This window comes from Herpailurus yagouaroundi, unplaced genomic scaffold (assembly GCF_014898765.1).
Source record: "Herpailurus yagouaroundi ecotype Mexico unplaced genomic scaffold, PumYag 28, whole genome shotgun sequence".
In the NCBI taxonomy this organism is placed as follows: Eukaryota; Metazoa; Chordata; class Mammalia; order Carnivora; family Felidae; genus Herpailurus; species Herpailurus yagouaroundi.
In genome coordinates this window covers 43544338-43563313 of record NW_024412376.1, presented here as the reverse complement: position 1 = coordinate 43563313, position 18976 = coordinate 43544338, and the positions used below count along the sequence as shown (strand labels likewise).

At 44.4% G+C, this 18976-nt stretch overlaps 1 protein-coding gene across 11 annotated transcripts in view; it reads right to left on the bottom strand.

Annotated features, from left to right (window-relative positions):
• The window catches only part of ZNF827 (zinc finger protein 827), a 143630-nt gene that overhangs the window by 72486 nt on the left and 52168 nt on the right, over window positions 1-18976 (bottom strand). For all 11 annotated transcript variants that reach the window (XR_005789506.1, XR_005789515.1, XR_005789516.1 and 8 more), the window contains exons 5-6: window positions 10618-10857; window positions 7992-8049 (exon numbers count right to left, since the gene is read on the bottom strand). Coding sequence is in view for 8 of the 11 variants with exons in the window: in XM_040473048.1 (XP_040328982.1) it covers window positions 7992-8049; window positions 10618-10857 (298 nt within the window). In the remaining 3 variants the exon portion in view is untranslated. The remainder of the gene's footprint in view (window positions 1-7991; window positions 8050-10617; window positions 10858-18976) is intronic.

Below are 18976 nucleotides of genomic sequence, written 5' to 3'. Positions count from 1 at the left end.
CCAAACAAAAATTCCAACCCAAACCACCAAACAGAATAATAAATGACAATAAGAGAAAATATACAAAAGAATGAATAAAAATGCCTCTCCATGAAGAAAATGCTTGACATCATTAAGAATCAATCAATACAAAGATTTTAACTATAAAATATAATTTTAACCTCCCAACTGTTAAAAAAAATTAATGATAAAGCAGAAGACCTTTAAAATATTCTCTCTCTCTCTCTCTCTCTCGTTAGCTTCTGGTAGAATTGTAGATTCAACTTTTTGGAAAGTCAATTAGACAATTCATGCAAAAGGCTGAAAACTGAGTGCTTTATTGAGTCAATTTATCCCCAGATTGTTTATATTAGCAACAACTTGGGAAAACAAAACAAAACCAAACCCTTGATATCTAATAACAGGGGGCTGATGAAATAAATTATGACACATGCAAACACTGAATACTACGTAAACATTAAAAGAATAATATTGAGTTATGTTTACTGACACAGAAAGTTCTTAATATACTGCTGGGTGAAAAGAGAAACCTGCAAAACTATATATATAGTAAGATCCAATTTTTTTTTTTCAACGTTTTTATTTATTTTTGGGACAGAGAGAGACAGAGCATGAACGGGGGAGGGGCAGAGAGAGAGAGAGACACAGAATCGGAAACAGGCTCCAGGCTCTGAGCCATCAGCCCAGAGCCCGACGCGGGGCTCGAACTCATGGACCGCGAGATCATGACCTGGCTGAAGTCGGACGCTTAACCGACTGCGCCACCCAGGCGCCCCAGTAAGATCCAATTTTTATAGGAAAGTATGTGTATATAAATGGACGAAAACTTCAGCCAGCAGAAGAACGACCAACTTAGCAGTGGCTGTCTCTAAGTAGCAGGATTGATTATAAATGATTGGTTTTTTCTTCTTTATGCTCTCCAATATTCTCTAGAAATAAAAGTTATTTTTAAAATATTTTATAATGTTTATTTAAAAAAATAAACATTTTTGAGAGAGAGAGAGAGAGAGAGAGCGCGCGCAAGCGGGGGAGGGGCAGAGAGAGAGGGAGACCCAGAATCCGAAGCAGGCTCCAGGCTCTGAGCTGTCAGCATAGAGCCTGACACAGAGCTCGAACTCACAAACTGTGAGATCATGACCTGAGCCGAAGTTGGACGCTCAACCGACTGAGCCACCCAGGCACCCCTGATTGAAGGCAGTTTTAAGACATAGGCGGGGACAACTGTATGTAAATTATGATTCCACCAGTATCAGTCAGCTCCAGCTGGAGAAGGGCCAAATGCTATGGAATAGAGAGGCTGTTGAAAATACAGAAGAAAAACAGAGCATCTTACAAAGAAGTAGATATTGGCGATGTTTTTATTTTCTTCTTGCAAAAGCACAAATGCCTTCTATTTAGGGTTGTCTCAGAGGCAGGCCAATCTGTACAACCTAACACCACGTTTTCAGGAACAATTCCTGCTGGTGCTGTGAGCATTCATCCACTCTGGAGCCAGGAAACTTCTCAGGACGAGAAGCACAATGCCAGGCCTTGTGGAGGGCCGCTGTGGCGGGGAGGCCAGACCCCGGGAGCCAGAGCCAACCGCAGGCCAAGGAAATGAACCTGCATATCCGGATCTGCAAAATGTCAGCTTGCGAGGGACCTGGATCTCCCACAGGAACCTGACTCTGAGCATCAACAAGGACAAGGGGCTTTCTGCTGAGGTGAGCGGAGACTAGACGAACGCAGTCTTCCCTGCAGTGATGCAAGACTCTGTCCTGTGGATGCTGTAGGTAACGCCAGTGCGATATGGATGCTTCCTGGCCTGTTGCATCATCCAAGAGGGCTTCTCAACCCCCAAACTAGAGGTCAACCCTTGCGTACCTGATATATTTCTAGTAAAAGTGGAGACACACTCAAGAGAAAATCCCAGAAAAGAACAATGGGATTGAACTAGCACCTGAGTCGCATAGACCTTTTGATCATGTCACCCCTGCTTAATTTGTCAAAGGTGGCTAAGAGAGAAAGCTAGATGTCTACTTACAGAGAGTTACAAATGTATGCTTCATCCCTGGCCATTCTGAGTTATACAAACAACAACGAACACTGTTGCAAGCCAGGAGAAATAAAGATGGCAGAGCTCGTGGGAAATGAGGAAAAGGCACAGCCCTCTTCAGATCCTCAAAAGGAGATTTAAACCTGTCTCTTCAGAGTAACACGATACCAAACGGTTCTGGAAGTGTATTGTTTCAACTATAACAGTTCAATATAGACATCACAGATGGAAAGAAAAATGGCAGAGGCGATGCTTACAGGACAATGGAGTGTAGGAATAGATAAAAGTACTAAGAAAGGTTTGGTCAAATAAGGAAAAAGTCCAAGTGGCAGCAACAATTTCAGGCCATTGCGATTATATATATATCCTACTATTCTCAGGAATGAGTTTTAATTTCTTTGAAAAATAAAAACTCAAACATAAGTTGAAAAGGATGTATTACCAGTGAAAAGACACTTAGGCCAACAGTTGTGTCAGAGCAGCTGCAGACAGTGGTGCAGGTTGTGCACTGCACAAAGGCACCACACACCTCCACAGATACCAGAGATTTATGTATTTATTGTGACAATATTCCAGCAGATGGCAGTATCTTCAGGAAGGGTGTCTTAAAATTTGCAGTGGCACCATATGGCCCACCAAGAGCCTTGACTTCACCAAAAAAAGCAGTGAATATCTTAACTGAAGGGACTCCATGAAATTAGTAGCAATTTCCATTTTTTTTAGAAATGGAATCTCAATGCATTTAATTTTAAAGTCCTAACATTTAATGGATAATGAGACTATGTGGAGAGCTACTCAACAATCACCAATTTCATTTGCTCTCTTTCTTGTTTTTTTTTTTTTCTTAATCGTTTTTGTCTAATCTGGTATTCTTTGTGAGTAATCTTTTACTTTTTAAGGTAATAGAGCATTATTCTCTTTTGCCTTCCAAAAAATGAAAAGAGGAAACTATATAAATTGAGGCAGCACGTCATGCTTTTCTAAATGTGTGCAATTTCTATTACTGAATCATAAATATTTAAGGACATGTATTCAAACCGTCACACAGGAAAATTCTATATTGGATACCTCCAAGTGCATATGTCTTTTAGTAAGCACTGTAAGAGCCATTATCTAAATCATAACAAATAGCCCACATTTCAAGTTCCGAAAATTGGGCAAATTAAATGTTGGTTGGCACAGCAGGATATGAGTCTACCCTTCTCTGATTTTCCCACTTCTGCTTTTTGTCTTATAGTGGAGAAAAGGACAATTCGGGCAAATGCTTCCTTACTTTTGGAATAAAGCAAACCAGGTGTGAGAAGTTTTTCTTAAGGCCTGCAATCTTATATCCCCGGGGACACTGAATTATTAATGCGTAAAAGGGAGAACAAATAACCAAGAGAGGGTTCTTGGCAGCCATTGTTTGACGTTCCTGATGTTACACAACATTGAGCATATCCAATTCACCTGCCAGGAGCTATCTGATTCTTACTCTAGGGTTCCATTTTCCTATTTCGATCTTATCCAGCATCTGGCTGGGTGATGGTCCATGTCAGAAGATGTAGATCTTCTTTTTATTCCATTAAACTTTGGGATCTGGTTATGATATCATGCCTCATATATTTTCATCAACAAATGATACATATTAGCTGGTTATCTATTCCCTGCAGAATCTAGGCTTGTGCTAGGAAAGGAAATAGAAAAATCAGGATTTTATTAGTCTCTTAAGTGTTCAGTCCTTCTGTTCTCCTGGGTCTGGCCAGACTGTCTCCTCATCTCATTCATCAGGTAGAATGGCATTAAGAACACTCAGTCCACACACTATCTCAAAGGAGACACACAGCCTTCTTTACCCTTAGATTGAATTTGCTGGACTCTGAGGTTAAACAGGCAAAAAGAACTGCTGTTTTAGCATTTACAGCGAAGTTCCAACTAAAGGGCTGATTCGGTGAAGGGGCCCCTAGGAGGGCACAAACAAGGGTGGAAAGGTTAAGGCCAAGGCGTTGGTGAGTGGGACCACACGATCCAATCATTCCAGCTGTTAAGTAGATTGATTTCTTTGCCTGGCCACATGGCATTTTGGTAGATTGTTTTTTACTTTGGGGAAGATGATATTATTTAAGTAGCTGAGTCTCAGTTCTTGGGATGAAAAAAAAAAAGGCATTTTCAAACAAGTCCTTAAAATGATGTCTGGGATTTGCCTGAAAATAATTTAGGGGGATGGAGAACAAAAGGAGGGGCCCTGTCAACATAGGTCATGAGATGATAATTGTTCAAACTGAGTGATGGTCACATTCCCTACTTTTGTATATGTTTGACATTTTCCATTGAAAGAGTTTTTTTTTTAAAATGAGGTAGAAAGCCAATGATTCAGAAACTTGCTAGTTATTAGTTTCAACCTTTAGCTTCACCTAAACCTGGTTTCAAAAAATTGCTAACAAGGAATGCTAACATCGTTTTCTCTCTCCATATCTGCCCATCTTATAATAGAGGTATTAACAAACAGCAGAATGGAAAGGATCTGACGAGGAGGGAGGTGTAACTGTCAGCGCCATGGAGGACTGTGGGCTGCACACGCATCCACAAGCTTCATGCACTCCTGGTGCCCAGGCACGGAAATCGGCACCTTGGTAGGCACATGTTGGAATGCTGAGTTACAATGTTTCTTTCTAGGCTGCTGCACTTTTTCTTAGTTCCTGCAGTTGGAATGAGAGTCAAGACCAAAAATGACAAACAACTGTGCACAGATTTACGGATTTGTACAGGACAGGGAGAGAATCAGCTTCTCTCTTCAGTACTGCACATCTGCCCTCGGCCCCCTGGATATCCAGACCTTAGGGGCAGGAGGAGATCTCACTGAGTGGAGGGGGCTCAAGCACCCCTGGCATTTGGAAGAAGTGATCTCAGTTAAACTATCTTCAATGTACCTAGCAACCCTCATTACGTGGCAGATTCTGATCTTGACTGCAATCAGGAGCCATGTTCTGGACAGTGAGCTGCTTCTGGAAAATATAGAAGATCCCGCTAAGTACTACCTAAATATCTGGGGATAAGGACATTTTGAGGCTTGATATCAATCTTTTTTGAAAAGTATCGCAAATCATACCTTAAAACAAAACCCCCATGAGCTGACCTTGTGCATGCAAAATAAGAGCTCCTTCTAAAACAGGAATCAAAAAAGAAGAGAGGTAGTTGGCATTTCCCCCCCATCCCTGTTATCAGTTAACTGAAGTTAAACAGGATTTCGTGGCACAAAGCCACTTGATTCTGTTCCGCCTGAAGTAATGAGGTGAGAAGGTAAGAAAGAGATCTATTTGAGGAGAGGCTAATTGAACAAGTTCCTACTCAAAGGAAAAATAAAAACACACCAAGGATTCTATAGAAGAATAAACCAAGAATTCTGTGACACTGGTTTCTGAACACTATACCATGTCAGGGGCTCACAGCAAGCCCCCTACTTTGCTTTGGGCAAAAGATCTCATTTGGATTTCTTCTTACTCATAATCTCCCAGCAAGAGAAGAATTTAAGGATTGCTTCATTTTTGCCAAATGGCTAAAAAAATTTTTTCTTGTATCCTATAATTATGCTCTAGCTCCAGCCAAGGAAATGTAGACTATGAGACGCATTTCACTCATTTGGGACTGGTTCAAACCTCCTTTTACTCTTCCCAGAGAACACCTGAAAAGCATAAAATAACATGGCTTCGCAGCACACCTTTCTGTTGTATAAATATTAGCTTATCCTAAAGATGCAGCAGAAAACCACCACAGGGGGTGCTGTTGGGTCCTGCCCACAGCTCCTTTCCTGCATTACCGCACTCATCCGCAGGCGGCTGGCGGTGCTGGTTGCTAACAGCGAGCGAGAGAACTGCCTTCGCCATTGGAGCCCCTGCAACTAGGAGGCTACTCAACCCTGGCTGGAGGTGACCTGAAGCTAGTGAATAGTATGGCGAGGGGCGGTGGTCCAAAGAGTCGGCCCCCTTGCCTCCAGGCAGGCTTTACCCTGTGGTGCAATTCATGCTCCAGAATTCTCTGTGGGATCCAGCTGAAGCTGGAATCCGGTGAAAATCGCGTCCTTGCTCCACAACCTCCCCTTCCCTCTCCTGCCCCTTCACGGCCCAGCATGGTCCTCTGAGCGCACTCCCTCAATAAAACCCGTTCCCAGATCCCTATCTCAGGCTCTGCTTCTAGGAAACCTAGATTCATGGCACTTCAAGACACCTAGGACTGCAAATTAAAATTAACATTTATTATTTTTCGTCTGCTGTCTTTCAGTATCTCCCAAGCGGGACAATTTCACGTGTTCACACCCATGGACACAAGACTTATTAGATGGTCTTCAGAATACATGCAGAAGGTCCACTGGAATCTGCAGCGGCTTACATTTCCTGTTTGAGCAACTAACTTAATAGACAAATAGCCCTCCCAGCCCCCAGACCTTCCCAAAACAATGCGCAGACAAGATCGCGAGCCCCGTTTTCCACCCGCGTACAGAGAGACAAGGCCAGCACCACTGTTCTGGTCTGTTACGGCAGGTTTCCCTTCCCTAATGCGCCGTGAACTTCGTGCGAGGCCAGCTTGCTCTGTTTTAATTACTGTTTGATATTTGATATTTCTAAATTCCAATTCATAGAATTAAAAAGAAAAAAAAACAACAACTCGGGTTAAGGTTCAAATGAGCACCGTTCATGTGCCTGATGAGACTCCACGGTCAGTTCATACCGCCTCAAAAAGAAAAGCATATTTATCTTTCATTGTAAGAATTAAAAAGACAAAACCGGTCAACTGTTCCCTTTGCTCAGGAAAGCAAAGTTCCTTCATTTAAAGCCTTCTTGGTAGCTGACACCTCCTAGTCTCTGTTCCTATTTCATTCGGTAAAGCCTGCATGTTGGGCTAACTCAGAAGCTGGGGGGTGGCCTGGGGTGGGGGTAGGGAATGGTCCTTCAAAGCTAGAGGTCGCATTCCACGCCCCCCCCCCCCCCCCAGGCTTTCCTTTTTCCGCAGGGGTGGGGTGTGCACTTGTTGGAGCTTGCGCAGAACCCTTCAGGTCTGGACGGCTTTCCAGGCCGGGGAGGAGCACCACCACTGGCTGGACCCCTACCTTTCCTATGGCAAATGGATGGGGAGGAGCAGCACCACTGGCTGACCTCCTCAAACTGCCTTTGGCAAATGGAAAGCTTCCTTATGTTCAGCTGTTAGCAATAATGGCTTTCCTGTAGCCTTTTCAAGCATTTTCTTCTGCTTTAAATTTTTTCGCCTGGGTGGCGCAGTCGGTTAAGCGTCCGACTTCAGCCAGGTCACGATCTCGCGCTCCGTGAGTTCGAGCCCCGCGTCGGGCTCTGGGCTGATGGCTTAGAGCCTGGAGCCTGCTTCCGATTCTGTGTCTCCCTCTCTCTCTGCCCCTCCCCCGTTCATGCTCTGTCTCTCTCTGTCCCAAAAATAAATAAACGTTGAAAAAAATTTTTTTAATTTTTCTGCCCTCCTCACAATGCTGTGATATCCTTGGTGACAAATTATCAGTCCCCAGCTGCCGAGCTACTCAGGAGCACAGCTGCAGTAAAACCTTGGTCTACCGACTGAGCGGGGGAGGCCTTCCTGAGATACAGACCCGGCTCCCAATTACAGCTGCACAGCCCGTTTAAACTCCCAAGTCAAGAAACTTCTGCAAAGAGGAGAATATTATCTACTTCACAAAACTACTGTGAGGAATAAGAAAGGAGAACATATGAAAAATTCCCCAGCCAAGTACCAGCTCTTAGATGTTTGATAAATATTAGTGGTCCTCCCCCTTGGTGTCCTTCCTTTCTGTGTTGTTTCTGTCAAATTTTTAACACAAACTGGTGGCAAAGGGCATGACTCCTTTGAACCCCGTGGGAGAAAACAGCTTGGGGACCAATGTGCAACACGTGATTGGAGCCTGATGGCCCCACACAGTGGGCGCTCTGAGGGGACCCCCCCGCATAAAATGACCTACCTGGTGGTCGTCCGAATGGTGTTTTCTTTTGTGTGATTGTTCTCTTTGCTCACTTTTTCTGTAAGGAGAAAGAATGAAACATATACCTTTCAGGTCGTTCTTACTCAATTTGTATCTTCTAAGGCTTAAGCAGAAACTCCCTTAGCGTTTCTTTTTCCCTCCTGCGGTTTTCTTTTGTAAGTATGCAAACCCTCCCTGTCTTACTCACAAAGACAATCATGAAAAGCATATAGAGAGCCTCCGCAAAAATATTTTAGTAAAAACCAATCAAAGGGAAACAGTTACTAACAAATTTTAAGTGTGTTGTCAGATTTTAATGAGGCCTTAATAAGTACATATACACAGACAGAGATGTGCACAAAAACAGCTATTTCTACTGTATCTTTCCCCAGCTGAAAATTTCTGCTTTCCTCTGATTCAGCACGAAAACTGCAGTGGTTGCAAGTGTTCCGCTTCTGACTTTGATGACAACCTTTAAGCATTCCGTATTGTCAGGCCCCTTTGTGAGAGGGGATATAAAAACAGCCACAAGACCTCTGGGCTCTGCAGTCATCAAGCGCTTATTCTGATAAATGTCACGAGGGACAAAAAATATCATTAGCCAAGCAGAGGTACACCCTCCCTTACTCTGTCTTGAGGTCTGTATCTACCAGCTGTCAGAAATTATTTAATTAGCTTTCAAGAACACAAATGTTGAACTCCGGCCTTCCCGATCCAGTTCAAATGTGAGGATTCTGCCCTGTCACAGCTCTCAATGGCTCAAGTATGCGGAGAAAACCTGGCCAACTCTGCAAGGGTTTCAGATTTCCATGTCAGGGCAAGCAAAAAACTCCAGATCGTAGGGAGTTCCCAGATATTTGGGAAAACGAAAGGTTTACAACATCTGTCCAATACTTTCTAACACTGGTCTGAAGCTACGGCATGCACACCTGGGTGTGGACAGTTGCTTTCTGTCCTCTGAACAACGACGGGGCGGGGTGGGGGGGGGTGAATTTGGATTCAGAGGCAGTATTCTTTCAGAGAGCAGGAAATCGAGGCTCCAAGATTTGCCTGAGGTCACCCAGGCAGTAAGTGACAGTGCTAGGGTGAGAACTCTTCCACAGAAAGTTTTTCGATGATAGTAGACAGTGATAATGTACTGTTAGAGACAGAGACTTTCTGAAAAGAACCACACTGGCCTCACTTGTGCAAATTTTAACTGCTAAGTAATTTTCAAAACTAAATAAATAAATAAACTAAACGTTTATTTAGTTTTGAGAGACAGAGCACGAGCACAGGAGGGGCACAGAGAGGGGGAGACACAGAATCCGAAGCAGGCTCCAGGCCCTGAGCTGTCAGCACAGAGCCCGATGTGGGGCTCGCACTCATGAACTGTAAGATCATGACCTGAGCCCAAAGTCGGATGCTTAATGGACTGAGCCACCTATGCGCCCCCAAAGTTACATTGTTTTTAGATACACTTTCAGCCTGCTTTAAAAAAAAAAATGCATCTTGTATGATTTGGAGCTTTTGGGAGCTTGCAGAGATCTGTGTGTCCCGTTAAGTTTATAGAATTAACTATTTCTGTTACTGCAGAACTTTGCACAGATACAATCCTTGTTCGAGAACTGGGAAGTCACCATTTTCAGGACCAACTGATAGTTTCAAGCACTGGGGTGTGTTACCAGGCTAACAAGAAGGTGAACTATCATGATGGCATGCAGATTCTAGCAGCTTGTTTTCTCTTCCCCGATACTTTTCTTAGCGGGGGGAAAACAAGTAAATGCTTAAATAATGAGGCACCTCATGGTGTTTTGAATATGTTATCCATAACAACCAGAGTTTATCAAACATTAGTAACAAACTTTACTGATGCATGAACTTCCATATGTAAGCCAATGCTTGACTACCGGCAAGGTATGTGTATTTCTTACAAATCTGAATCCTGTATGTATAGGTATCTCCAATCTCAATCATGTCCAAATAATAACAGCATATTAAATTTGTTAAGGACAAACAATATGCAGCCTGAAAGAGTTAACAAAGGAAACAAATAGGACCCTTGTCTGTTCTAGCAGAGCTGGTAATTCCTACACCTGTAAACTCCAAGTATTCAAAGTAGAAACATTGGTTTACAGAAAATGCTGTATAAGGCTATAGCTGGAAAGAGTCCTCATATTTTCATCTTTTCCTTTTCCTTGATTTTTTTTTTCTTTTGGCTAGAAACAGTACAATCTCCTTAATTCAAACCACACTAATTTGGAATTCATGGTAATTCAGTCACTGTTGGAGTAAATCGAAGTTTATCTTTTGAACGTTAGGGGAGAAAAAAAAGGCTGCTAATCAGATCAACTGCCTAAGCAAAATTAGAGGTGAGATGTTTCGCCTAGACAACAGGGATCATTTGCACAGAATTGAATAGAGTTCTAATTTCAAATGATTCTTAACTATTTATTAACGAAAGTTTGGCAGGAGTTCTACTTGGCAACGTTTTATTAACCGTTAGTTTGAGTGGCAGCATGGGTGTTAAAGTAACAAAATTGATTTTTGTTTGACAAATCTATAATGCAGGTGTTTTTTGCTTTGTTAGAGTGGCTTTCCTTCCAATTATTCCCAATTATTGACATTTTTCTGCACAGAAACATACCTGACAGTTGAAAGAGAAGCTCGGAAGCCATCTTCACAGAGATATCCTGACTGAAGAGGTTTCTCTCTGGGGGCACTCTGCCCTCTGGCATCTTCTGTAAGGGTTCGGTTTTCTCTCGCCCGATTAAAGTGCTATAGCCAACATTCCGGCTGGGTGATACCGAGACATGCGAGTCCTGGATGTCAACCTCCATGGGCTCCTCTTTAATCTTCACCATCTGAGTTTCCTTGTAGCTTTCCGCTGCAAGCAGGTGGACGAGGAGAAACAAGAACACCACGGTTTTAAAATTCTGAACCAAATCCAGTTTCTCATCACAGAGAGAAGAACCATGAGGATTGCGTCTGGGAGCAGGTTAGAAGAGCACCACAGCTCAGAAGAAGCACAGTTTCAAAAACTACTTCGTCCAGCCCACCTGGTTCCCTGAAAAGGTTTTCTGAGCGGAAACCCAGAGAAATGAAGTGACTTGCCCAAGGCCACAGCAGCGGCAGCAGAACCAGGCCTGGGTCTCCAGATCCAGCACTCGGGTTCCGTGCCCAGGGTCTCCTGACCACTCCCCCCATGCACTCCATCCTCTCTGCCATGCCGCTTGCAGAACTAAGGAGAACATGGTGAATGCCTGTCCTTGTTTTAGAACTTACGCAATTTCAGCAAATCAAATAAAAGCAAGCATATTAATACTACGATTGTCTCCCTCTATCTTTAAAGCTCTGCCCAATTTTTCTTCTCTCTCTTCTAGGGCATCTAAATTAATAAAGGGTAAATAGGGTCGATTCAACTGAGACATTTATACCTTGCTGGGAGCTAGTAATCCTCAAGACCACCTAGGAAGTTAATTGTAGCCCAAGGATCGACGCTGAGAAAAATAGCAATCTTACAGGTTATAATAATGGTTCAATTTACTGACTGTTGTTGCTTTAGGTGTGACTATTAGATGTTTGATCTTTAGTCCGAAACATATATTCGCCTTGTAAAGTCAGAGTGTCTTTATGTCCGTGCAGTCCTTAGAGCTAATGACAGCATCTTTGAAACAAAGTGTGCAGGCAATCAGACCATTAATTTGGGTCACTTTAAAATGAGCACACTTTCAAATCAATAAGCATTTACTAGTAACTACAGCGTACTCAGCATTCTGGGAGAAAAAAAAAGAGGAGACAGATAGATAGCAAATAGTGGCCCCTCAAAACATGTCTACATCCTAATCTCGGGAAGTTGTGAATGCCACCTTATTTGGAAAAAATGTATTTGCAGATATGATTAAGTTAAAGATCTCAAGATGAGATTGTTCTAGATCATCCAGGGAGGCCCTAAATCCAGTGATAAGTGTCCTTATAGAGGAGGACAAGACACAGTGGAAAAGGGCATGTGAAAACAGAGACAGTGCTTTGGACTGAAAATGTGCCCCACTCCACCCCCGAATTAATATATTGAAACCTCATCCCCAATATGAATCTGGAAGCGGGGCCTTTGCGAGGTGATTAGTCATGAGAGTGGAGCCCTCACGAATGGATAAGTGCTCTTATAAAAAAGACCCCAGAGAGCTCCCAGACAGCAAATACTTGAACTCCTTGATTTTGGACTTCCCAGCCTCCAGATCTGTGAGAAAGAAATTTTTGTCATTTATAAGCCACCCAGTCTATGGGATTCTGCTGTGGCGCCCTGACCTTAGCAAGATGAGAAAGTGGAGTCATGTAGACACAAGCCAAGGTCATTGCTGTGAGCTGGGGTGGTTAGAGAAAACTATGCTTTCCTTACAAAGCAGGAGAAAGTGAGAGCCAAGTACATGCACAGTTTATTGAGTTGTAGGAAAGAAGACAGAAGAGCATTTCTAATTAAATGATTACAGTTAATGTAGTGTTGTCAATAAAAGCTTACATAAGAAGTGTGCTAATTGTTCTTTTTTCCTCTTGACATACTACACATGCTTTTCAGGGAAAATGACTTGTGTTTTTGTCAGCAACTAAATTGCGAGCAACTGTTATATTTAATTCAGATCCCTCCCCCCTTTCCCTATTCTTGCCAAGCTGCTGTTTCTCGGTACATCTGTGAAACTCATAAAAACCAAGTTCATCGATTCAGTCATGGCAAGGAAAAGAAAAGAGAAGATTAAGCTTTCAAAGTTACACACCTAGCTTCTCTGCCTTGACTTGCAGTCCATCTGCCTCTTTCTGGAGTGCTGACTCTACCCCCTGGCCACCCCTTAGGGATTTGGTGACCTGACGGCCACCGTGACCTCTAGCTACCTAGCTACCTCACTCATAGGTGCCGTCACAACACACGTTTCCTTCTTTGGGTTCCCTCAGAGTACTACATAGTTAGGAAACAAACAGTGGGGTCAGTGCCACAGGTAGGTAGTGATGTCTCCGAACCCTGCAAGTCATTCCAAGGCTTGAGGACAAACACAAAAACATGGCAGCAAAGGATTCACTTAATTTTTAAAAGGAACCTCAATGATATAAAGAGCAAAGCTAGAAAGTAGCTCTTTATCTTCTCCCATCCCCTTTCCCCAGCGTTGTCCCTGGGTTAAAAATCCCGTGGCTAGGTGAACCACGGACTTGAATGGTATCGGGTTTTGAATAATTTCAAGTATGATTTACGTGAAGTGTTGTCTGCCCTTTCTTATGATAACTCTTGACCTTTCAAAACTGCACAAAATGCTGATTACTGATAAAAAAAAAAAAAAACCTTTACATTTTTAATCTACCTGATAGACTCGAGACTCACAGAGAAGAGTTTTCAAACTGACATCTCAGGGGGCAAGTGAGGCATAATATAAGAAATATCTTGGTTCTTCTCGCTCTTCCATGAAACAGCATTATTGCCAAATGGTTTTGTTGTTGTTGTTGTTGTTAAAGCAGGGTTTCTCAACCTCAGCACTGATGACATTTGGGGCCAGATACTTCTTATTTTGGGAGGCTGTGCTGTGCATTCTAAGATGATTAGCAACATCCCTGGTTTCTACCCACTGGATACCAGTACCACCCATCCTCCAGGTGTGAGAACCACGAATAACTCCAGACGTTGCCAATATCCTCTGCGGGGAGGGGGCAAAATCACCCGAACCGAAAACCGCTGCTATAAAGTTTTTGCGACACTTTGACGTTTAGCCCCTTCCCCCAAATTTAATCTGCACCCGAGGCAAGTAAGAAAGAAAAGCTGCTCTTAAGTTATAGCTTAGGCTCCCCCACATACTAATCCCATCTCAAGCTGGTGCCTGGACAGGCTAGCGTAGGAGGCAGAAGGCAGGCTGACTTGGGGACAGATCCCAAGTCAGCTAGAGATACCCACTGGTCCTCTCTCTCCCCTCTGCCTAGGGCATCCTGACAAAACAATTGTTGAATTAATCATTTCACTCTTTGCTTGGACTCCCACACCCAGAAACATGCCTACCCGTCCAGGGTTTACTCATTCCCATCATCTTCCTTCTCCACGTGCATTGTAAATCCTTCTAGAATGTCTTCCTAAAATAATAGGACAAATACTAATTTTACCCCAAGTGACCTATTCTGCTATTCCAAGGAAGAAATTGGCACATGGAAAAAAGAGGAAAGACAAGAGGGTTAACAGTAGGTTATATGTGGGACGTGGGTTGAAGGTGACTGTTTATTGCAATGCTCATTTGTATCTTGTAATTTTTCTATGATAAATATAGATATTTTGTCATTTACTTAAAATTTTAAAAACAAAAAAATGACAACATATGCCCATAAAAAGGTGATTATTTCCTCTTCAAGAGTATTTAGAGAGGCACCTGGGTGGCTCAGTTGGTTAAGCACCCGACTTGGGCTCAGGTCCCCATGTCACAGTTTGTGAGTTCGAGCCCCATGTGGGGCTCTGTGCTGACAGCTCAGAGCCTGGAGCCTGCTCGGATTCTGTGTCTCCCTCTCTTTCTCTGACCCTCCCCCCCCCCCTTGTGCTCTGTCTCTTTCTCTCTCAAAAATAAATAAACATTAAAAAAAAAAAAGAGTATTTAGAACACTGTGTATGCCTGGTAGCATAGGAGAAGTAGGTTTCAAATTAGGTAAGTCCTATTTAAACCCTGCTTGGCAGAGGGGAAAAAGCAATGACAACGCAATAATATTGTCTTTTCTGCTTTCACAAACAGTACGTGTTAGTAATTGCTGAACGGGACTATGTCATTCATGCATCATGTGGCTGTTTCCGCCATTTTTAAAATGTCCACTGCATACTGAGTACTATGATAGAGGCTATGTGGGATACAGAGGCAAAGAAGACACGGTTCTGGCCCTCAAGCACTTTTAGTCTAAATGAATGATCAGCCAAGTATAAACAGCCCTCTAATCAAAGAGGTAAAAATAAAATACAGTGGGAAGAGGAGTTAAGGACCACGGGGAACCAGAGCCCAAAGGCAGAATTGTACTCTACCTGGAGTGTTCAAGGAATGTCACGTTTTCTGGTTTGGCTGGGGGGCCAGCATGGAGAGGTGGAACTGGCACCTTGAAGAAGCCAGACTCATAGCGTAGAATAGAAACATGAAAGCAACTCTGCTCCTGTCTTCCATTGTCTCTTTAAAACTGCCCTGTAGAAAGAGCTCCTCTCCTGTCCCTGGGTGAGAAAACTCAGGCTGGCCCATAACCTGGTAATTCTTAGACAATTCAAAGCCTTATGGTCCTTTGAGCAGCAAAACGGTCCTGATTCAGAATCCAGAAGGCCCAATCCCACATGTTAGTCCACAGTTCCACCTTCTGGGAAGGTGAGTCCCTGCCCTTCCCTGGAAGGGTCGACAGGTAGCCTTTTGGGAGGAAAGGATCTGCTTCTTCTCCCTTTCTTGTTGCCTTCTCCCCAGCACACTAGTGGCCCTTTCAGACCCTAGAAAAGAGCTGGAGAAGGCGGGGGAAGAAGCGGGGGACAGAGGAGGGAAAGGTCTTTGCTAGCCTGTTCTAGAATGGTTTCACCCTGTTAAGGCCAGCAGGCATTTCTCTCATGGGATTCAAGCATGGGATCTTCAGAGATCTTTTTGTTTTTTAATGTTTATTTATTTATTTTGAGAGAGAGAGAGTAAGTGGGGGAGAGGGAGAGACAGAATCCAACCCAAGCTGTCAGCACAGAGCCCCACTTGGGGCTTTATCTCACAACGGAGAGATCATGACCTGAGCCAAAATCAAGAGTCAGACACTTAACCGACCGAGCCACCCAGGCGCCCCTCTTCAGAGACCTTAAACTTCGAGGTGATCTTTCCCCTGTAGTTCCCTTTACGTGGCTGAACTCCCTCTTGTCTGGGGTCCCTTATTTCCTCCACCGACCCAGGAATCTGCCAACCACCAATCATCTAGGCAGCCCCACTGGAAACCATATAAGACAACACCCATGCCATCCGTCCCGCAGGAAAATGGTCTACCCTGGAGCCACATTTAACACCTCCCTCTTTACTTGATCCTACAAACTGAGCAAGCTCAGACCCCACACAGTACTGCAGTGGCTCTCGGCGCTCATGCACGCAGCCCCCAAGGCAGCTCTCCGTTTCCCACCTTCTAGATTTCCCAGGCAGACGTCAGACCCCAGTGTACTAGGCTCCCCTCCTGAGGAAAACAGGACAAATGCCCCAGTGGGCGCCCCTTAAGCTGTGCTCTCTAGAGTTGGGGTGAGGCCAGTACCTCTTCCCTCATCCCCACCACCCTGCAGTGAAGGGATCATAGCACAGTTGTCTCCAAGATTCCCTCACCCCCGTCTTCAATTGCCTCTCACTTTTACACCTTCAGTTTGGCCAAGAGGTCCAAGAGGCGTGTGTGTGTTAAAATACACCTAACATAAAATTTACCATTTTAGTCATTTTTAAGTGTACAGTTTAAGTACATTCACACTGTTGTGCAGCCATCACCAACCACCCATCTCTAGAATTTGTCACCTTCCGTAATGAAGTTCTACCCATTAAACACTAACTCCCCATCCCTTCTTCCCCCCCCCCCCAACCTCTTGTAACCACTGTTCTATTATCTGGCTCCAGGGTAAGAGTCTCCTGCCTTCCTCCCTTCTCTCCCTCCCTTCCTCTCTCTCTCTCCCCCTGCCTACCCCTCCCTCCTTCCTTCTCCCCTCCCTTTCCCCCTTCTTTCCTCCCTCCCTCCCTCCCCCTCCCTCCCTCTCTCTCTTCCCTTTCCCCTCTTTCCCTTCCTTCCTCCCTCCCTCCCTTCCTTTAAAGTCCTTCATGCTGAAACCTTGGTGCTGAAGCCAAATCCTTCCCCGAACAACCGTTTAACAAAAAGGGTCACATTATATTCCAGAGAAATAAAACCGGAGAGGTAGGTAGGGACAGCATGCAGAATCTTAGGCGGGGGCCCGGAAGCCTTAGGGAGAGGGGGCAGGGAGGAGCCAGCCTTTGGGAGGTTTGCACAGAGGAGGAGCACGATCGGATTGCACTGCAGAAGGCCAACCTGGCAGTGGCACTTGGAAGGCCTGGGAGGAGGTGGCAATGAGGGCAGTGTTAGGAGCTTATGGTGGTAATCCAAGCGAGGAGAGGATGAGGGCCTCAACTAAAGGTCACAGGGACAGAAGAGATTCACAGGATACTCTAGAGGTTGAATGGGGAGGAGCTGGAGGCGACTGGCTAGGAGTCTGAATACAGAACGAAGAGACCAATGTGAGAGAAATTATAAGGAAAGTTTGTACGTGGCCTGGATGAGGGGCAGCGTGATTAAAAAAATAATTCTATGATTTCTAAGCCTTGAGATTTGGAAGACGCTACCAACAGGAGTAGGAAAATAGAAAAGTTGAGTTGGGGAGAAATACGGAGGGAAACTTTCAGTTCTGTTTTGCCTAAGTACTTAACCAGGAAGTGGAGGTCGGGATGGCTGTGGGCAGAAAAGTGGCAAGTGACACACAGACCAGCAGTCATCTGACTCCAGAGGACTTGGGGAGATCCAAAGGAAGGTGAGTAGAGAGAAGCGGATGGGGAAGAACTGTTACCTCTACTTTTAGGAGGAGGAAGAAAGAATGAGGAAAAGAGGAGGAGAGGGGCACCTGGGTGGCTCAGTTGGTTAAGCATCTGACTTCAGGTCAGGTCATGATCTCATGGTTTGTGAGTTCGAGCCCCACAACAGGCACTGACAGGGCAGAGCCTGCTTGGGATTCTCTCTCTCTGGCCCTCCCCTTCTCCTGTGTGTTCATGCGCATACAATCTCTCTCTCTCTCTCAAAAATAAATAAACATTAAAAAAAAAAAAAAAAAGAGGAGGGGGAAAGGGAGTGGCCTGGCATGGTGTGTTCATGGAAACCCAGAGAGAAGGAGCGAGGCACCCGGGCACCTTCACGAGAGCCTTCAGCTTCCGGCCAGCCGCCACATTCTTGCCCTGGGGTTCCTGCACCCTTAGAATATTCCTCCCCTTAGTTCCATCCCCTCTAAAGCCCCAGCCCCACACTCCCTGCAGCATCCCTCAGCACACCTCCACGTGCCTTCATGCTCCTGTGATGCTGAAATATTCCAGTTGCTTGAACGTGCCATGCTGTTCCTCACCCTATTTCCTTCTAAAATGCCCCGATCACATCCTATTCAGATTTCAAAAGTACACTTGGCCTCTGAACAACTCCTCCTCCTGCAGTTGTAAGTTCACATGTAGGGGCGCCCGGGTGGCTCAGGCGGTTAAAGGTCTGACTTTGGCTCAGGTCACGATCTCGTGGTTTGTGAGTTCGAGCCCTGCGTCCAGCTCTGTGCTGACAGCTCAGAGCCTGGAGCCTGCCTCGGATTCTGTGTCTCCTTCTCTGCCTTTCCCCTGCTCATACTCTCTCTCTGTCAAAAATAAACATTTAATAAAAAGAAAAAAAGGAAAAAAAGAAAATTCACATGTAACTTTTTTTTTCTTTTTCTTTCTTTCTTTCTTTTTAAGAGAGAGACAGAGTACAAGTAGGGAAGGGGCAGAGAGAGAGAGAGAGAGAGAGAGAGAGAGGGAGATACAGAATCCGAAGCAGGCTCCAGGATCTGAGCTGTCAGCACAGAGCTGGACGCAGGGCTTGAACCCACCAGTCGTGAGATCATGACCTGAGCCGAAGTCGGACGCTTAACTGACTGAGCCACCCAGGCGCCCCCATGTGAAACTTTTGACTCCCCCAAAACTTAACTACTAGCAGCCTGCTGTTAACCGGAAGCCTTAATGATAACATAAATAGTTGATTAACACAGTTTTGTATGCCATATCCATCTTAAACAGTATTCTTGCAATAAAGTAAGCTAGAGAAAAGAAAATGTTAGAGAATCATAAGGAAAAGACATTTACAGCATTGTACTGTGTTTATTGCAAAAATCCCTGTGGATGTGGACCCACGTGGAAGTGAGCCTGCACAATCAAGCCTGTGTAGTTCAAGGGTGACCTGTATTCAGGTGTCCCCTCTGTGAGCAGCATTCCTTAATCTTG